We start from the raw sequence: 21,920 nt of genomic DNA, 5'->3' as shown, positions 1-21,920 counted from the left end.
CATTGTGTAAACAGAGCTATGTCGCTTTGTGATATTTTATATAATAGAGGGTATAAAGCTTTTGGAACAAATTGCAGCATTATTCTTTCTCAAAATGCATTTAAAGTAGCTCTGTTTCATACTGTATTATTATATTATATTGCACTGTATGTTCCGGAACACTGGAAACCCTGCTTTTCATCTGAAATCTCTGGGTTGTAACAACTATATTCACAACAGTAGACATGTTTGACAAAGGGAGGGATGCTAATTACATCAGCGCATTATCATAATCGTTTGAAGACGTTTAATGGCTACATTAGGGAATTAATAGATTGCCAATGAAACGTTTTAATGCCCAGGTGTCTGGTGATTTGGTGAACATATATGGATTAACTTTTAGATCTCTGTGTTATAAAATGGGTTATGAGAAATGTGTCAGAGACAGAGACACAGCTGTTCATCTGAAAGATGTTAATACTGAGTAACACAGAATATCCACCATGTTATCTAACGTTTAATGTTGATCTGGGTTGTAACAACTGCATTCACACAATACATGCAACTAAAGACATGGTTTCTCAAAGCAAACAAGGCTGTGGTAGGATACTTCCACTTGTGGTACTTCCACTCGTGTAACGGGGTTCGACTCCCCGCATGGCCCTGCTTAATGTCACCGTTGTCTTGTTGTATGTTTAAATTAAATGTCAAATTATTCACTATTTAAAAAAAGAAGCATAAATAAGCTGTGTTCATGAAAAAAACAAAATCGAGGACACAGAAGTAAGTCAAACACAGTAGTACACGTATAACTCAAATTATCTTTATTATGTTCTGCCCAGGTATGCTATTAACATGCAGTTAACTGATCAATAACTATTTTGTTCTTCATAGTGAAATAATATAGCATATTATAATATCTTCCGACTTCCGTGAGTGAGAATCGAACTCTGGTCTCCAAATAGCCGACCAAGAAAAGTGTAAAATTCTGATTGGGTGGAAGGTATGGCAAAACTGCCCGGCAACAAAGACACAGCATTTTTTCATTGGCTGTCACGCAGTTCCAACTATCGCCGGCTGGCCGGGGAGAGACATGCGGCAAAGGTCGTCCGGATCGGGAATCGAACCGGCGACACCGCCAGGCATCAATGCCTATATGGTATGCACTTAGACCAGTAGGCCACCGGGTGCCCCTGGTATTCATAGGAGAGACAAGCCACTGGGGCCAATGTGATGGCTCTGTCGGCTGCTGCTACTCAGCGCTATAATAGAGAGAGATCTGCTACTCAAAGATTGTCCATTTCATTATTCTCATTATTATGGGAGAGATCCTGGTGCTCTAATGCACAACTCTACACTCCACCCCATTCCCCATCCACAGACTGGGTCAGTTACAAGGACACAAGTCTTCCAGAAAGAGCAAAAATAGTTGCTGTTGAGGTCTCACTTAAGAGATATTTTTAGCCTATTTCCAACATTGAAAACATGGTGATATGAAGGGTTAGGGGCTCACAGACATTATCACATGGTCACAGACTATAGGAACAACTCAAGGAACATTGTGCCATCATAACAACATTCATGCACCACGGCTACAATGGGCATCTATCATGTACGACAGACACTTTTCACTGTGGACATCTTGACAGTTAAACGCAGCCAAGGTTGTTTTGTGTTTAAGTGTACATTGTTCTTCTTCTTAGAAATTACACAGAAATGTAAAGCTGCAATCCATAAGTTGTCAAACATCTACCACTCAACCAAGTTGGATTCGCCCCCACCTCACACATGCCCACAACTTGGCAACCAGTAGGTTTCTTACAGTCCTACCCAACACCAGCGTCTATACATTTCCAGGGTTCCCACGGTCATGAAATTCCTGGAAATATTTTGAAATTAGAAAAATATTTTTCCAGTACTGGAAAAGTTTTGGAATTTATCAAGGGTCCTGGAAGGTCCTGGAAAAAATAGCTATGCATTGTCTTTGGTTATTGATTTTGTTAATACCTCTGAAATGACAAATTAAACATGGGCCAAATTGTCAAATATTAGAGGCAGAAATTGTGAAAATAGCCGATCTACAATTCTACATGCTCACAACGCCTCGCGTGAGCATATATAGAACCATGTTGTACAAAATTCCTCAACTCTTAGTGCTCGTCAGGGTGCCGGGTCCCCAGTTAAAACATGATTATTTCGGGGGTCACGGCCTGAAAAGGTTGAGAACCACTGGCATAGGCCTACACTACCTGTCTTTGGGCATTGTGCATAGGAGTAAGCAACCTGTTATTGAGCTGAATTATTGTTATATAGTCCTGGAAATTGGGTTAAATATTCTGGAAAAGTTTTGGAAATTAATTGGTAAAAATGTGTGGGAACCCTGCATTTCTCAATGGAAGAGTAGGGAGACCACCTCCAACCCTGCAGGTGTGCTAGACTAGTATTGTCTATTTAATAATTTAAAGTTGTACTATGTAACTTTTTTTATAAAACAAATCTTAAAATTCTCCTAACTATTAAATCACAAAAGTTTTAGAAGATCCGCGCCGTGAATTTCAGCCTGTAAAGCCTTCTCTATATGTAAACTGAGATCCTTGCCGTGGACCGGATCTCGCGCCAAAATTGCGTCATCACACTACCGGCCAATCACAGCGAGGGTTATACAACTGCCGGCCAATCACAGCGCATCTTGAAGTGGGGTCGCTATGGCAGCCATATTTGTTGTCGCCCGCTTGTACCATCCCTTCTCTAGGTAATTTCGCCTACCAGGCAGGGTGAAGGAGTCCGTATCTCTGGAATTACTGAACGCACAGGAACAAGGGACCCCTTAAAAGATAGATCTCAGCGAGGTGGAGGCAGACGCGGGGGTCTGAAGGTACGAAAAACGTCCGAAAGACGCGGACGCGACCGCGGTTTGCTATAGGGCTAATGACCACTAGTTGGTCATCTTACACAGTATGGCTTTAACAACATTTTATTAATTAAAATAAATTATGGATTGCAGCTTTATTAGCAGGATGAAATGAAGACACGGGACAACAGCTTTAAGATTGTAAATGTTCTATTCTAGAACATCTTTGTACCAATTTAAAACAGTTTGTTGAGATACATTATAAATACAATTCTGTACATTATAATATTGTAAAGACTATGTTCAAATACATTTCTATGTACAACTCCTTGTGAGGGGAGAGCAGCTTTCATCTCTTCTTTAAAGTAAGGTCTTGGGTTTCTTTCTTTTACTTGAAATTACAGCAAGAATATATATATATATATATATATATATATATATATATAAAATAATAATTATTATTATTATTTTGATATACGTCTACATCAGATCCACAGTTCACCACTTCCATAAAAAATAGAAGCTCCGAGGGGCTACTTCTGACTTTGCTGAACCATTTTGACAGCATCTCCGCTAAACTGACATCATCCTTATCTCCCATGTTCCTTCAGTCCTGCTTGTAAGAAAACAAATTTGTTGGCATGTTTTTAAGTACCCTTTTAAAAAATACTTGAGAATGTTACACATTAGTCAAGTTAACATAAAAAAAAATGCAGCGGGAGAATAAAGCGGTTGCTTTTCCACGATACTTCCGTGTTTTCAGTCAAAGAGGTTGGATGGCATTTTAAATGCCACCGGGTGGGTGGGCATCACGTCATACAGGCTCCGGTCCATACACGTGGATATAGTTTATAACCCTCGTCACCAAAATATATCCTTGGTATATGACACCATCCATAGAGCAGTGTGGGGTGTATGTGCCTGTCATCAGAGACAAACAGGGCAGTAAGCCTGATTTATACTTAGTTGCGCATCGTGTCTTGCACCGAAAATAGCTGATCTAACGCGCCTGTAGAACGCATTTTTAGCGCAAGACACAGGTGCAAATCTAAGTATAAATCAGACATAAGGCATCAGTATGACCAGCTAGGCCTCTAGGTGTGTTCAGTGACGGCACTGATGTTAACAGTGTTGGACGCTGGGCTACCTGTTCACTCACAGGTGACAGGAAACCCCACCGTTGAGAGGCACATAGATATAGTTTTAATTTGTCCCAAATGGAGGACAATTGGTGGTCTGGGTGGCAGGGTGGCCTCGCGGTTAGAATGATGGTCCCGTAACGGAAACGTCCAGCTTCAAGCTTAAATGCAGCCATTTGTCTCGCCGAAGTGCCCTTGAGCAAGACACCAGTCCTATATTCACTCTCTCCGAGTTGCTCTGCGTAAGAGCATCAGCTAAACGACTATGTAAAATATAAAGCCTAATTTATCGTCGTTGTCGGGTGAAAACCTTGTATGTCCAAAACCATTAATTTTGCATTTATCATTTTAAAAATGATTTAAACAAGTGAAAACAGCTGATCTACAAGCACACAACGCCTCGCACCGCGAGGCGTTGTGTGCTTGTAGATCTGCTGTTTTGTGCGACGGCCTTGTATGATGAAGCAGGGCTTTACCTTGCGAAAGAACGTACACATTTGAAACTCGGAGATACAAGCTTTCCACCCGACAACGACGTTATACTTTGTTGTATGACGTCGCTAACAGAAAATAACAAATTTTCTACAAAATAAATGGCAAGCCACCGTTGTACGACAAAGTATAAATGAGGCTCAACTCTCCAAGAATCCTCTCCAGTGCAAGCATTTTCAGACAGCAATGGCAGCGGTCCCGAGCTTAGTTGGGGATTACTTCTCATTCCACAGTGTTACAGTACTCCAATAAGATAATTTAACATTTAGTGGGTGACATGATAAAACGATTGTACAGCCAAACGCTGAAAGCAATTTGTGGTTTTCAGATTTGCCTCTTGTTTCAAGAAGGCATGTGTGGCATTAGTCGTAAAAATATGGCACTATGCTTCACTTGGACACAGTATATACTACGGTATATGTATTTACATACATATACTATACAGTATATATATATATATATATATATATATATATATATACTGTATACACACGCACGCACGCACACACGCACACACACACACAGACACACACACACACACACACACACACACACGTATATACTGATGTTTTACACGTACAGGTATATACAGTAAGCAACAAACAAAAAAGATATTAATTATAACAGCAGATAGGAACTCTAGTTCTTTGGTTACCCCTGACGTCTTATAATGACTTCGATATCAATGTTAACAGTAGTACATTCTTAATGTTCATGTCTCAGATTACACTGCTTTGAGACTCAACAGAGGATGCATTGTCTTAAAAAAATATGACGTAATCATCAACATCTCTCTGTGACACAATAAATTGTAAGGAGAAAAAAAGGTCTGTGGATCATTTCATCTGGAATTCGCAGTTAAAAGTTAACTTGTCTATCAAAAATAACGCTGTAGAAAAGTTGGATATGTGCATAGTGTATCTTTCAGTGGCCAGTGATGAGGATATGCCTTCATGAAATGCACTTAAGTCAGGTAACACTTCAAGCTGAAAGCAGACAACGCTAAAAGATCAAAGTCAGCTCCGAGATTTGAGGGAGTTGAGTGAGACCATCTTGAACTGGTCCAGGCAGGAGATCCTCTCTAACGGATGAGAGTGTGGGGTTCTGTTTCCATAGATGGTGGTCCTCTGGTCAGACGAGATGGCTTCACAAACACTCCATGGCCCGGAGGACAGCGGAAGTAGACTCTTCCTTGGACAGTCCCATTGTGCTTACCTATGGACAGACAACATTATTGATGTGAGGTGTGTAGGACACTGTAGGTACCTTAGTTTATCGGCTTTCCCTATGCAGAAGCTAGCATGACATGAAGCATAACTATTGCTACATGTGTAACACAGGTTTTCAGCATGGACTTAAGTACTGCTTCAGTTCATATTGTGATAGCGGATGTAAGCATGGCACATACCAACAATGCCATTCTCACTAGTGGTCTGTATATTTAGTCTGAAGAAGAGCTAAAACACTCATATCGTTGTTGTCGCGTGGAAATATTGTATGTCCAAAACCTTCCTTTTAAAAAGTATTTAAAATCACACCCGTGTGAAGTGGAGCTGTGTGTGTGTGTGTGTGTGTGTGTGTGTGTGTGTGTGTGTGTGTGTGTGTGTGTGTGTGTGTGTGTGTGTGTGGATCATGTGTACCGATTTTTGTGACATTTGAAGAAAATATGTAGGAAAAGGAGCAAAAAGTGTGTTTTGGAGAAAATTCAAGATGGCGGAAAATCTATCATGGCGCAAATGGGCGTGGCCTATATGGGGAGATGCGTCATGACCCAAGGAATCCAGGGAAAAAATATTTTTAATTTTCCGACCTACGGTTCAAGAGTTACAGGCCAAAACGTAAAGTGGGGTGTTATGGCGCCACCATGCGGCCAAATGACACAATTATTTTTTATTTAATCCTTGAAATCATTATGAACCTCCTCTCCAAGTCTTGAAACTCTAGCCCCTATGGTTTGCGAGAGACAAATAATTGAATGTGAGTTTTTGCAATTCCCATTATAAGTAAATGGGGAAAATTAATTCACTAATAAATTAATATCAATTAAACTATAGAACCTTTCTCTTAGAAAAGTAATAGCCCACGATTCCCGAGTAAGGCGGTCGATTTGACATATGGCGCGAGTGTGTGGTGGCAAAACTGTGGGACTAGTGGCGTGCCGAAGTTTAGGAAGTTCAGGCTACATACACACAGACACACACACACACAGACAGACAGACAGACAGACACACACACAGACCCACACAGCCACGTATAGGGAGCCTGTGCTTCACACAGCTCCAAAAAAGATTTAAATAGTGAAAATAGCCGATCTACAAGCACACAACGCCTTGCATTGTGTGCTTGTAGATTGGCTATTTTCACTAGTTTTGTGCGACAGTCTTGTATGATGAAGCAGGGCTTTACTTTACGAAAAAACATTCTACCGGTAATTTAAAACTTGGACATACAAGGTTTCTGGCTGACAGCGCCGATATGAGAGCATGATCCAGTACATGGACTCTACCTTTAAAATGCTTTTGGTCTGTTTGAGATAACCATGCACGCAGCAGCATCAGTTTTTATGATTTTCGTGACGCAAAATGAGTTTGATATCGGCTTGCCTGTTATACCGTACTCTGTGTACAGCCAGCTGCCAAGACCTATAACATTAACCGCAATTAACCCGGGTGCCAATATAAAATAGGGCTTAAGTGGATAATTAGATTAGATTAAAGTGGGAGGGACATGCCCAAAACAGCTAAATCAGGCTATCTAATTAGGTCATATTTTTGATGATGTCAAGTACCCCCATGTTAAATTATCCAATTAAATTAATTTATTGCAGTTACTGTACTGAAAGTAGTACTTTCTGTACAGTAACTGCAATAAATTAATTTGATTGGATAATATGGGGGAGGGGGCGGAGTTGAGCGTGCATATCATAATTCTGAAACTACCCCCAGAGAAGCTGTGCGAGGTGGAAATGCAAAACTTTGCAAAACAAAATTTAAACTTCATGGCATATTTACCGCTAAAAAAATCAAGATCTTCTACAAACAAGATGTCAGAGATTAGTTTCGAGGGTTCAACGTTTCTCCTCCCCTGCTATGGAACACTTTTAGCGGCCGTCTCTTCCACTAAGCACCGGAGCGATCTGCGGCTGATTGTTCAGCTCCAATCTACAAGCACATAACGCCTCGCCTCGCTATTTTCACTATTTTAAATAGTTTTTACAATAATAACAAAAAAAGGAAGGTTTTGGACATACAAGGTTTCCACCCGACAACGACCATAACTTTCACTCATCATATAACAGCATAACACCCACCCCATATACTGTATGTATAGAGACCTACCCACAGCCAGGTCCAGCTGCACCCCCACCCAGATGCCCTTGGCAAACTCCACTCCTCCAACATAATGGACCATTCCTCTCCTCTTTCCCACCCACACCTGCTCCCCAGGGGCCATCCAGTCAGGCAGCTGGGCCACGGGTGTGTTCTCATCCCCACTGGAGTCCCCGGAGGGTTCGGCGCTGCTGGGGTTAGGGCTGGGACAGGGACTCCCGTGGGGCAGATCTCCCTGGGCCGGCTCCTGGATAGGAGGCTCTCCCCCTCCTCCCCGCCGAGCCGGGGAAGGCAACGAGGGAGGGATAGGAGCTGATGTGGTGACTGGGGATGAGGCCGGGCTTGAGGCTGACGCTGGAGGCGTGACTGGGGCTTGAACCGGCGCTGTGGTCGGGTGGGGGACAGCTTCACCCGCACTTTCTTTCCCGTGGTGACAGTTGCACACAGCAGCCGGGGCATTCCCAGGGATAGATGTGTTGGGAACAGAGGCTTCCTCGCAGGCCTGCTGGCTGCCGTTGGCATGCATCTCTGGCTTCTCTGCAGCCTCCTCTTTCCCCGCAGGCGATTCCAAACCCTCCTGTCGCCAGGCCTCCGCAAAGTGTGCCAGGTCCCCTTCTCCGATGCCATCATCAGCACCTTTGAAGTCAGAGAACTCTTGGCTGACACTGAGCGCACAGGGGGATGCATGCTGCTGGTCTCTGCCGTCACTGCCGTTGGGAGAGGATGACGGGGCGACGGATGGAGCTTGGACCCCACAACCGGAGGAGGAAGAGGAGGGAGGGTGGTGGTCATTATTTCTGAGCTGGGTGCAGCCTTTCCCCGTGGAACAGGAGAGGGAATCGTCCTTTTCGGGGGCCGCGGCGGCAGAGCTGATGTGGTCCGAGCTCTCGCTGGCGCTGAACGGCATGTCGGACAACGTGGCGTTGGAGGCGCTGTGCGAGAAGTAGCCACTGGTACAGCTGCTGGCCGTGGGGCTACAAGGCACCTCTCTGTCCCCTCCCACGGCGGCAGAGGGCAGAGAGGGAGCGGGCTTCAGCTCGGAGCGGGAGGAGGGCGCCCCATCCTGGCCCTCCAGGGTGGCGTTGTACACCTCGAAGTTGGCGAAGTCTTCCGGGATGTAGATCTGGAGGTTGTTGTAGCCCTGAGAGCCTTGGTCCAGATTCAGGGCCAAGTCTGTCTCCTCATCCTCCGAGTCCTGCTGTCGCCACACACACGCACGCACACGCACACGCACACACACACACACACACACACACACACACACACACACACACACACACACACACACACACAGAGATAACTGTTTCTGTGGTGAATGTGGAGTTGAAATCTAATTGCTGATGATAAAAGAGAGATAAACTATACTGTCACACTGTCAGATGGAAATGTTATATGTCCATGTTTAATTATTTTATATTTCTACTATATGTGGGTTTTTCCAAAAATAATCTTATATATAATCTTATATGGCGATGTGAGCTTGTGGATCTGCCATGTTTTACATTTCTTTTTAAAGTTTCCCTATAATGCCCCCAAAAAGTGGTTGGACAATGTGTTAGAGCTTGAGACTAAATCTCATTAATTAACGGTTTTGTACATACAAGGTTTTCATCTGACAGCAATGACATCCTAATAAGGGACACACGTCCTTAAAACTAATATATGTTCAAAGTCTCATCCAATGAAATACCACGTTTGTATTAGCTGAGAGTACTTAAACGCTGTGGCCTAGCATACTGTAGACTTGGCTTTTACTCTCTAGGTGAGGTATAGAAAAATGGCTACACATTCATTACAATGAAATCTTCTCATTAGTACATGAAAAAGTTTATACTACAGATGTAGTAAACTCTGGGGTTAGTGGCAGGCATAGCAGACAATTGTACATGCCAGCATCACGTGCCAGTCAGCGGGGTGCACCGATAGCTGAGTGGTTAAGCCGCATAGAACATGCTGTAGGCGCTGATGCCTGACAGCATGTTCAATTCCCAAGCCCAGTTAAAAATTTGCTGCGTGTCTCTCCCCTACTCTTCAGTGTTCTATCGTAATAAAAGTGACCCCTGCCCCCCCACCAAAAAAAGAGAAAAGTCAGCAAATATTCAGCATCATACTATTCAAATCGTTTATGTCGTTCATACAGGTTGATACCTTTATTTGCTGTGAAAAGTCGATCTAGTTCTGAAGAATACTTTGACGCTTTTTTCCTGCTCAATATTCATGTTCTATGTGGATGTACTCATGACACAAACACTAGTGTGTTAAAAACATATTTTCAGGCTAATAAATGTACCGTCCCTAACTAATGCTCCCAGTGAGTAATGACCTTTTAAGGCCGATTCATGATTTGTGCGACAAGTGCTGCTTGACTCTGTCGAGCCACTTTCTATGTTTGCGACAGCGCTGTGCTGTCTCTATGGTAACAAAAGAGCGCATCACTTAATAGCTCTTCAAAGCTACCCGTGTTGACAACATTTGTAAACGAAGTGCTGCAGTGCTCTGCATTTCCATAGCAATAGACTGCAACAGACTCCCCTTTCCAACCAAGAATATTATGCAGCATTTTATGACAACAAACTGGGAGCTTTCAGTCTGAGGTCTTCTAAGTTTTTCTTGTTCTGTTGATGTTACTTTTGTTGTTAAAACGCATGAATTGGCCAGAAGTGTGTGCGAGGCTTACAGCAGGGTGTGAGACACTTACAGTGGTGTGTGTCTGTCTGTGTGTGAGACTCACCGTAGTGTGTGTCTGTGTGCGAGTGAGACTCACAGCAGTGTGTGTGAGACAGGGACGTGCTGGGCCCCTGATTCAGCCCGGGAAAAAGAGTTGTAGAGGCCTCATTGCACACTATAGAGAGAGATCTCTCTCTATAGCGCTGCTGCTACTCAAAGTAGTGAAAACAGCCGATCTACAAGCACACAACGCCTCGCGGTGCGAGGCGTTGTGTGCTTGTAGATCTGCTGTTTTCACTACTTTTGTGCGACAGCCTTGTAGGATGAAGCAGGGCTTTGCTTTGCGAAAAAATGTACAAATTTGAAACTCGGAGATACAAGGTTTCTGCCCGACAGTGACGATTTACTTTGTTGGCCGCCCTGCCCCCAAAATGGAACAAAAAAATACATTTTATTTTTATTTATTTTTTCCTAATGGACCGGCCGTTCGGGAGTTGTCCCACTTTTCCTAATGGCCAGCACGTCCCTGGTGTGAGACACTTTACAGTGGTGTGTGTCTGTGTGTGAGACTTACAGCAGTGCGGGAGACACTTACAGTAGTGTATGGCTGTGTGTGGCAGAGCTGTCTGCCGGTGGGGATGGAGGTGGGGATGGTGGAGGTGGAGGTGGAAGGCTTGCAGTGGCCCTCGCTGCCTGCCCTGGGTCGTGGCCAGGGGCAGGGAGGGGGGAGCAGTGCAGGGCTGTCCACGCAGCATGAGCGCATGCTCTGCAGATGGGGTCAGAACAACAGCACACACTTCACACACACAGAGCATGCAATGGCGACGGGCAGGTTAGTGTCACACTCATGCAGGGGCGCGTCACAAGAGGGGGAAAAGTGGGACTGAGTTACTAGGGCCCCAAGTTGGAGGGGCCTTAAGTTATACTTTGGCTATTGAAAAATAGCAGATCTACAAGCTCGCAGCGCGACACTCTGTGCCGCGCTCTGAGCTTTGAAAAGTTGTGCAAATCTTTGAAAACTTTAATTTTTTAAGCAAACATATGTAACTCAAATTTTGCTTCTGGGGGGTCGCTGGATGTTTTGAGATGGGGGTCCGTGGCCAAATACATATCATTTTGGGGGTCCTTCACATGAAAAGGTTTGAGCACAACTGACATAGAAACATAGTTTTTTCAAAAAACCTTAGAAGGACTTGAAATATTCAAAGACTTGCACAAACTTTCACAATTTTTTCCAAAATAGCAGATCTACACTCGGTGCCGCGCTGTGAGCTTGTATATCTGCTGTTTTCAACAGTTAAAGGCAAGCACAAAATAATGCGTAATAATCCGTTCCCAGTGTAAATGGGTTAAACCCTCCCCCTATGAAGAACATTCATGGGGGGCCCGCAGTGAATCCTTGTACCCAGGGCCCAGAATTGTGTACGACACCCCTGCACTCATGTAGCATGCATGTAACATTTAATGACGATCGGAGTGTCTTTGTTAGTGTGCATAATGGTTGGGGAATGGCCACAAGGTGCTAACTAGGATTTAAACAATGAAGAAGTTGAAGAGGCCGATTGGACTCATAATTCATGAAACCCATATCACATTCAGAACACAGATTTTAAAAGAATATGTCATTACAGCCTCTATAACATTATGGGTAGGAGGAATTATGCAATCAACGCACTCCACAGATTGTCCAGATGGTGATATAGTTGCATGGACTTCAACAACAAGACTATGGCCCTATTTCACACCATGCCTTACCCCTATACTCTTTTGCCATTTCTTACTATTTTGAAAAATATTTTTAAATATTTAAAATAGCTAATCTACAAACTCACAACGTTTCGATGTAGATCGTCTATTTAAAGTATTCTTAAATATTTTTCAAAATAGTAAAAAAAAAGGCAAAGAAGTTTAGGCATAAGGGGTATGACGAAAATACAGCTAAAGGTCTATTCACACGAGAAGCGACACAACGCCTGTGTTCTCGCTTGGATCCACAGGATCACACTGTGCTTCTCATGTGAATACACAGACAGACAAATGCTCTGCAAATACTCATGTCTAACATTTGTAACAAACCAAAACGTGTTGATTTGGAGAGCACTGTTCTCAAATAAACAAATAAAGTAAAGTTTGTATATATTCTAGACCTTCTGTTTCTATGGACATGCTGCACATGGGCCATAGTTCAGTTCTGTTACGTAGTATGTTAAGTTAGGAGTTTACGGCTATTCACGGTTGAAGTCATGTTCCTTGCAAGTCATGCCGGTCCAATCCAGTCACCTTCAGTGTCAAATTAACACTTGTTTCATTCACAGAAGAGAACAGCCATTACAATAAGCATAATTAGACAGCTATAAAGGACTAGTCCTTTTTGGAGGCATGTCTGTCGCTCATTTGCATATTTTAGGGAACATAAAGTTTTAGAAGTAATTTATTTTAATGGAGGAAAAACACAAGGACGTGATGCAAAAGGATGAAAAGATCAAGGATCAAAAGGATTAAAGAGTTAACGAAGAAGGGACTGAGACAAAGAACACAACAGAGGTGCATGCGGCCCTGCTTACCTCCTGGCCCAACAGCGGTCGCGCCTCCAGGGCCCTCTTTGTCTTGTTCTCCTCCCGGACGGGCAGCAGGGACTTGAGGAACTTGGGTGGCTGAGGGGAGAGCACCTTGAACGGACTGGAGTTGAAGAAGGTGGGGCTCTCTGGAACCAGACCTGAGTGCAGAGTATACACAGGATCAGAACCACAATCGGTTCATCACAGGTTTACAGGTGTAAAAGAGTTGGTGAAATCTGTTCCATTGGTCAAGATCGTAGTGTAGCAGCCCCAGGAATGCTTTTATGTTCAGATGAAGTTGTATTCTTCAATGTTTTATGTTGTATTTACAGGACAGGAGTTCATATTGTGTAGACTGTAGAGGAAGGATGGAAGGAGGAAATATATTTCAAAATATCATTTCTGCTAAGCAGCAAGCTATATATGCTTAGATGATTTTGATTTATATTCGTATAAATCTGCGCAGAGCGTCGGCAGGTTAGCATTTCACCAGGTTAGCATTTGCCAGCGTCGGCAGGTTAGCAATTCACCAGGTTATTATTCACCAGCGTTAGTTTTACTGAGGTTAGGGTTAGGGTGAAGGTCAGGTGTATCTCCTTCCCCCCAACTTTTGGCACCTCTGCACAACCAATTACAAGCTTCCACGGCCTTAACCCAGTTGCCTTTTTGATACACTCGGACTGAAAGACCTGCAAAAAACACTCTCCCATAATCCAACACACTTTCTATGGAGTTTACCGTGGTTCTCCTTGTTTTTAACAGGTGTGCTGCAACAGGAGCCATCCTGGAGGGTGCAGTCAGAGCTGTCCGTGTGAGACTCACAACGGCCCTATATGGTGAAATGGAAATGATTACAATTTTGCACCAATACAATAATGTTCACATTTCAAACAATTGCATGCAACATGTTTCACTTGCTGGTTCATCAACGTTGTCTGTTCTTCTCAATATTGTTTCATTCTAACTTGTAAAGGCTATCTTAAAATGCATTTCATCGCACGTCTCTTTTGTCTTGACAAAGTGACAAAGTGTCACTTGTTGCAAGGGTCATGCGTTGAGCAGCTTGGACAACATTCTCTCTATTAATGGTGTACAAACAAAGGATTTTACGTACCTTACAATCATCATCATCACAGCCCGTTAGGTCGATTTTACTACAGGATGACTGAGAAAAAGAAATGAGTATTGTATGAATATTCATATACATCACCATACACCAAACTAAAACTTAAAATGTATAATCCAGGGCCATCACACACTGGTGTCACTTGCCGAAAATAACCTTTCGGCAAGTGACACCATCACAGTCACACTCCCAATTCCATGAATTAGGCTTAATTCATCATTGTCATCTACACAATACGCCCATAAATTCAGAGGGAAGCACTGACAGGGGTTCTTACATGTTGTACATTGGGAGTGCTGATGCTTCTTCTGAGATGTCTGCCTTTGACAGAGAGTGCTTCTTTCACTGTCACAGCCTGGAGACATTGAAACAAAGCAGGTTTTCCTAATTACTTTGAAAGGCTTCTCCACTTCATCAGCTCCAAGTCAGAAATTGTGTTAGGTGTATGTGTGTGTACACAAACTTGGTGCACAGGCATGCATATGCACTTGTAATTGTTAAAATGGTTTCATCCAAATGCTCTCATACTCCTAGAGACAAGCCAAAACACTAGGCATCTGGTTAGCTGTTAGGAAACCGATAGGCTAATGCAGTTAGCTATCATCAACCAATTTAGTGTAACGGGGAGAGAGAAACACACAAGATAATATAACAAATACTGTATAATCATGTTTTTTCTCACCCTAATACAGCTGCTTGACATTACAGCTAATTATGTAAGCTAAAGTTGCTTTAAAACAAAAACCTAGCTTCCATATTTCGGAGTCGAAACGTTGTCGAAAATAGATGATATCCAAGCTTACAACACATTGTGTTGTGACACATTGTGAACTTGTAGATATTAATTATTTTTTATTTTAGGCAAAGAGTTTTGGTGTAGAGATAAAAGGAGCGGACAATATGGAGCCTTGGAGGACCCCAGTCAACTAAGTACAGGGTTTAGCTTGTATGTTGGCTATTTCCCGGCGAAGAGATTTTGTGAAGAGGGGAAAAAAGGAGCAGACCAAGTATAAAGCTCTGAGGGGCCAGGGCTCTACTGTATAGCCTATATACCCTAAGTACCGGTATATCGGGTTTAAGTGATTAAATGGTATCAGAAGTTGATATTGGGTCCTTACAGGTCTGTAACTCTGACGTGAACAAATGGAACCAAATGGACCCATTTGTTATTTTGTATTTTTTTATACACTCTCAGGGGTTCCAGGGGCTAATGCATTCCAAACTGGGGTGTCCTTGAAATGAAAATAGTCTGGCTGTGTTACCTGTCGTAACTTCTCCAGGCTGAGGATGTTCTCCACCTCCAGGACCCCCCGCGTGTATTTCTCTATGTACGTCTCTCCATCCTTAGTCTCCTCGCTCTCCCCGCGGGCAGCCATGAGCGCCAGGGTCTCCCTCTCTTCTGGTTCTTCTGAGGCCTGCAGCACATCAAGCGTTAGCTGATTTATGATTTATCTCTCAACTTTTGAATACATTCTCCTATTATGACATGCCCAAAGGGATGGCTGTTTGAAAGTGGGTAACCCTTGCTGTATAACTGTACAACATGTGTTTGTGTTTGTGTATGTGCCGGTACAAGCAGCAGCCTGGGTACTGTACCTTTGGTATGTTAGACACAATCTCATAAGTGACTCCACAGGAGTAAAGTGTGTTCTTTAGAGACATTCTCCTCTTCAGACTCTGGGTGAAGCTCTGGGGGAGACAAAACATCTCATAAACTGATGATTCAAACTACATTTAGTGCCACAAGCACAGCTGTGCCAATACAGTATATGAGTGTCGTTAAATAGCCAAAATCTGCACTGTTATGTGGCAAAAGTTTTGGCTAATCATGTTTTATTTTATTTAAATATACATTGTATATCCCTAGATAAAATAGCCAATTAATTGCATTTTACTATTGCACTGAAGGATCCTTGAAGTGTACAAATGGAACCAAATGGACACTTACTGTATGGGTCCATTTGGTTCCATTTGTACACTCTTCTGAGTAGAATTATAACTGGGAACTTGCTGTGTAGTTAGTATCAATATCAGACATTTTCTTTATCATTTGCCAGCTAATGGTACTAGCCATTGTGCGCGGTATACTGTCCTCCAGTTTTAATAGGTGAAGCCACCTGTTTGTTGTAGATGTTGACAGCGATCCTCTTGCGGAGCACCAGCTCCATGGAGGCAGGGTGGCTGAGCTGCACCGTGGCTTTGATGATCAGGTAGATACGTTCGTTGGGCGAGGTGACCCGGTTCAAGTGGACAGAGTCATGGATCGATGAGTCCCAGGAGCACACCGCGGACACCTGGTGGAGTAATACAGTAAGTGAAATATAAATAAACATTTAATGGAAATAATCATTTAATCAATTAGTAAAAACAGTCGATCTAGAAGCTGACCTGCATACTGGCTGCCCAACATGGAACACTAATGTGTAAAACTAGTATGCACAAGCCAGAAATTCTTGCATGCGGTGACTGAATGGATAACAATCTTCCTAGGGGTTTCCGTGCAACAAGGGGGTACAAAGCAGCACTCTTTGCAGCATATATGCAGCACATACTGTACACTGTAGCTCGCTGCTCTAGCTGACGGTAATCACACATAGCTGAACAGCACTTGAATAAGCACGCACACGCACGCATGCACACACACACACACACACACACACACGCACACACACACGCACACGCACACGCACACACACACAGTAATGTTAAACAAAAGAAAAACATCTATGATACCAAGGGCCACAAACAAGGGAGCAATTATTACTGTTAACATTTAGATCTACTGTATCCTCAGGGATCAAAAACGTTGTCTATATGGACTCAACTCATTCACTACCATTGACGAAATATGAGAGATTATTGTTTATCGCCGTTTTATCGAGTCCTCGCTCTTGTCCCGCCTCTGAACACCATATCCGGTTCCCACTAGGCCAGGCTAGGCTTATTTCCGTATCCAGAGATTTTGATCTACATCCGGGTCAATGTTGTTGACGTCCACAAAGGGTTGATTATCACAGAAACTATTTTTCCTCTGAGTTTTTGCAGTAAACAAGCCACATTCAAAGGAGCTTAGTGATTGAATGGATTATCGCTGTCACTGTTTTTCACCCAGCGTTACAAGAGATGCTCCCACACAGGGTCGATGCTGTTTGTTGGACATCGCATAACACATGGTGGCTCCACGCATGTCCGCAGATGATCGAAAATACGGTCTGGTAGAGCCTGGTAGTGGGGGCTTATAAAATGAATACAGGGGCGGCAGTGGCTCAGGGGTAGAGAAACTGTCATTAGAACACATAGAGTTCCCAGTTCGATCCCGGGCTCCCCCAGAGTTAAGTGTCAAAGAGTCCTTTAGCAAGACTCTGAACCCCTAGTCGCTCCCGGTGAGCAGGTTGGTGCCTTGCATGGTTCCCTCTGCCACTGTAATGCTGCATTCACACTGAGAGAAGCCAAGCTAATTGTTTGCTTGGTAATTCAATGTATTCTCTATGCAAACCAGCTTTAAAAAAATTCCAAGCTTTTTTTCCAGCTTGGAAATTTTAAAAGCTGGTTTGCATAGAGAATACATTGAATTACCAAGCAAACCATTAGCTTGGCTTGTCTGTATGTGAATGAGGCATAACGGTGCATGCATGATCATCAGTCCTACTTATTATAAGCAGTATTTATTACCACCACTCTCCATAATTTGGACTACAAGATTAGAGGAGTACCCTTTACGGCCTGCAGGAGGCAGTAAAGGCCAAGCTATGTGTCTTACCTCCTCATCACTGTGTCGGATGATGGGCAGGTAGAAGAACTGGCTTCCATGCTCCTTGGGTAGGATGGAGTTCACTCCTGCAGCATGGGGCCCAGTCAGCTGATCATTTACTGTCAGGCTGTCCGCTGAAAACACAAGACACACACATGGGCATAGGTTTGTGTTTACAGTAACTGGAGAAGAGCTATGAAAGGCCGTAATGACTGTAATAGATGTGCAAGACTCACCATTTAAGTCCAAGTACAGAACAGGGATGTGAGCCTCCATTCCAACAGGCGGTGTCCTGGTAGAATAAATAGAGCTTAGATTTAAAAACTAACCTAAATACCCAGGGGGCAAACCAGCCTTTTTTTAGGAAACCTGCATTTGCCCCGACATAAAAGGTTGTCCACCAGAAATATTATCTATGACCCAGTAGGATCACAACCTATATGGACAACCCGGTCAATTTGTTCGGAAAAGTTCCAATATGGCCGCCTCAATATTAGCCCCTATTAGTTTTAATGGGGGGTGAATAGGGAAGAAATTTAAACTGAGGGATATTTCCACGAAACTTCACAGGTTGATCAATGGTATACATATGAACATTTTTTGTATTGCAAGTTTCCATGAAATCCAATATGGCCGCCACAATATGGCTGCCATAATGTAAGGACCCAGAAAATAGGTTTTGCCTCTAACTTCTGAACCAGATGAGCTAGAAACGCAAACTTGGTGTCTATTTCATGGTGTCTGACCATGGGAGACTCAATGGAATAGCTAATTTTATTATTGGGTGTGTCTGGACCTTTATTGTGCATATTTGCAAGAAGGTGGACTCCCAAAATAGAGCTTTAACATAATTTCTACCATGATTGTTGACTGCTTTTGCAAATACAACCAATATGAATCCATTTGCTAAGATTTATGGCACAGAAGGGACTTATACCTGTTTTATTCTTGAGTTTGCATGTTGTCAAAATGGCTGTAAACGAGATATTATATTTCCTGTCCGATTCTACTGTATGTAGTTGTAGCAATGACTTCAGATAAAATCAGAGACCAAAACAATGTATCTTAGAAATAATTTTTTAATTTAACAAAAAGAAAAAAAGAGAGAGATTATCTCAACAGTCACTATCACTGTCATGTGTACCTATCCTGCTGCATCTTGTCTCCAGTCCTTGGCAACGACACCCCAAGTAGCATGCAATTCCCTTCTTCGCACATGAACAGTTTTCTGGCAGCCTTTGATACAGCTACATGATATTGCCTCCAATGATATAGGCCAGGCTGGCTCTGTAGATGGACAGGGGACTGCCTTCCCATCACTGAGAGACCATCCATATTCAGTGAAGCAAGGGATGTCTGGCTTCGCGATGTGTGCAGTTTTATCTATTATGGCTGCTAGAGCAGCTCTTTTCAGGTGCAGGCCAAAGGCATTTTCTGTAGGTGGCAGCAGCTTCAACAGGGTTGATCGGTTATTTAGGAACTTGTACACTCTCAGCTTTGCCAGGTCAAAGTCCTCCGAATGGTCAGATTTTGATGCATATACAGCTATTGTGAGGTCTCTAGCCTGATTCTTGACATCCTCTGAGAGGGAATAAGAGGAATTTTCACCAAACTCCTGAAGTGCAGGGAGATCTAGACGCATGCTGGTCTTGAACCATGCCTTCTTTCCAGTGAAAAATGGATAGCTGGTGGTATCTCTGCCACTCAGGCTGTGAATAAAGGGCAGGGCACGACACTGTGCGAGTCCAAGGGCTGAGACCATGTGATGGATAGGAAGATATGCATCCTGCTCTGTTCTCACCCAAAGCTCTGGAAGGTCTAGGGGGTGGGTGGCAGCATGATATATGCACATGATGATGATGTCTGTGTCATTAACATGGATGACAACTCTGTCAACTTTGTGAGCCTGGACACTGTAAATGGTGTGTAGAATTACCCTTGTGTCGGCCTCCTGTTGTGTTGACTCTAGTGCAGGTACATCAACAACACACCCCTCCTTGATCACCACACTCCTTGTCTCTTCTTTAAATCCTCCACTCAGGTAAAGATGGGTTGTACCAAGAGCAGACTTAAATGTCTCATTTTGACACCATTCTTCACAGAGGAATCTTAGAAGGTTTGCTTTGTTTTCAGAGACAGCAAAAAACTCTTGAGGATCAGGAGCTGTATAATGAGCAGAGACTTCATATTCTTTTGCAGGTTTTGAATGGACATACCTGTGTTCCTGCTCAGCTGTCTTAAGACTGGGTCCACTGTACCGGTCACAGCAAAAGTGTATGATGTCTGTGTTGGCCGGCACATCCTTTAACAGCAGACGTTGGTACCGTTCAGCGATTGCTCCAAAGGCTTCACCTTTCTGAAAGGACCAATGTCGTACGGCATACATGGCATCAATTACTACAGATGTTTTCCGTTCATCTTTTGGCAGTTCCTGGATGATAGTGACTTTGGTATGTTCTTTAAGGACCTTCACAAGGCTTGCCTTGGTGCCCGTTCTCATCCTGCCATCTTCCTGGAAGAGAGATGGGGGGAAGTCACTGCACTCGTGGTTGCCTATGAAATTAGGAAGGTCCAGTTCTCCGCCACTGGCAATGATCTGGGTCATGCGCAGGAGGGCAGTCATTTCATTGCTTTTGCCAGGTGCTGATGTCTTCCCCTTTGACCTTTTGGATTTTGTGTTTTGAGTGTGGAAAGTGTTAAGCTTCACTATGCATGTCTTCTTCTGATCGCTGGAGAGTGCCTCACATAGTGCCTTCCGACCCAGTTCTTTCACACCAATCAGGTCAACCATGACTGCAGAATCGGCACACTGTCCGGTTGATATGTTGATCAGGGATGATGTGGTCACTGTAAATGGGTTAGTCTCCAATGCTGCCATGACCTTGACTACCATCTCTGCATCCCTGGTTACACGACTCTGACCAGACTCATGGTGTGGGTTGTACGAGTGGAGGTGGAGCATAGACTTGAGCTCTGCAGAGACTGCCGCAGTGAGTGGTTTTGTGTAGACCCACTTTGCCCGGGCAGCAGGGTTAAGTGTAATGCCATCCAAACCACTCGCCTCCTTGGCATCTGCATTATATGTCTGCTCCAGTAGCATGTCAAGCGAAACACTGTTGTGGCTGCCATCTGCTCGTCTACCAACAAACACACCTGCCATCAGTGCTTCATGTACCTCTGGCGCTGTTTCTGGTAGTTTCTTCATCTCAGCCAAATACAGAGGCAACGATTGCTGCCCATACTTGTAGTGGCCTGCTGCAGTGAGGTAGGGAAGCATTCTTGCTGATTCACAGAGATGCCCTGTCCAGTCAGCTTCTCGCTCATAGTAGATAAACCTGTGAAGGATGTTTGACATCTCCAAGAAGGTTGCCCAGAAGACTGCAGTTGGTTGCCCATTCAGTGATTCCTGGAAAAGCAGCAGCTGCTCTCGTAGGACTTCTAGCTGTGGATGCGTCATCTTGATTGCCTCTAACTTCTGAGTGCCTGTGGTAGTTTTCTCAAACAGGATCTTCAAGACTGACTCCACTTGTGGTTTCCACTGCTGTGTTTCCCTGGTTGCTGCCCATGCCTCGAAAGCTTCCCAGAACAGGCGCCACAAGGCTTCACTGAGGATCTTGATGGCAATCATGATCACACAACATCATGGCTGTTGCAATTATTGTGTGCTATGCCAGCTGTTAGCAAGTTAAGACATTAGCAACTTACCAATAACTCCTCTTGGTGTTCAAGTTGTGATCAGTGAGATGAAAAAAGGAAGCTAAAACCAACATTGGCTTATATTGATTAAAAGTGTCTATTTAGTAGCAGGTGACCTAGCATGTTTCTTGACCAGGTAATTCTTCTTTGATGCTTTAATTGATTAGAGTGATCACTAACCAGCACAGAACAAGTTTGCAAGCTCAAATGTTAGAAAGGCCACACTGCTCTGACTTAATTGTGTATATTGCCAGGTCACACTGAACTTTATAAATACCAGCTGTACTGATTGGTCTCTGTCATTGCTGACAGTTTTTACTTTTATCCTGACC

At 43.5% G+C, this 21,920-nt stretch overlaps 1 protein-coding gene across 1 annotated transcript in view; it reads right to left on the bottom strand.

Annotated features, from left to right (window-relative positions):
* Window positions 1-5,542: 5,542 nt before the first annotated feature.
* kif13a (kinesin family member 13A) overlaps window positions 5,543-21,920 on the bottom strand; it is a gene marked incomplete at both ends in the record, with an annotated part of 101,287 nt that continues 84,909 nt past the window's right edge. Inside the window, 12 exons of the mRNA XM_080743165.1 lie at window positions 5,543-5,676; window positions 7,800-8,988; window positions 11,053-11,223; window positions 13,022-13,173; window positions 13,754-13,844; window positions 14,130-14,180; window positions 14,419-14,496; window positions 15,404-15,556; window positions 15,738-15,830; window positions 16,259-16,435; window positions 17,902-18,026; window positions 18,129-18,184. Of these exons, the coding sequence (XP_080599291.1) occupies window positions 5,543-5,676; window positions 7,800-8,988; window positions 11,053-11,223; window positions 13,022-13,173; window positions 13,754-13,844; window positions 14,130-14,180; window positions 14,419-14,496; window positions 15,404-15,556; window positions 15,738-15,830; window positions 16,259-16,435; window positions 17,902-18,026; window positions 18,129-18,184 (2,470 nt within the window). The remainder of the gene's footprint in view (window positions 5,677-7,799; window positions 8,989-11,052; window positions 11,224-13,021; window positions 13,174-13,753; window positions 13,845-14,129; window positions 14,181-14,418; window positions 14,497-15,403; window positions 15,557-15,737; window positions 15,831-16,258; window positions 16,436-17,901; window positions 18,027-18,128; window positions 18,185-21,920) is intronic.

The sequence above is a fragment of the Nannobrachium achirus genome (assembly GCF_963921795.1).
Source record: "Nannobrachium achirus genome assembly, chromosome: 2".
Classification (NCBI taxonomy): Eukaryota; Metazoa; Chordata; class Actinopteri; order Myctophiformes; family Myctophidae; genus Nannobrachium; species Nannobrachium achirus.
This window is presented reverse-complemented; position numbering and strand designations above follow the sequence as displayed.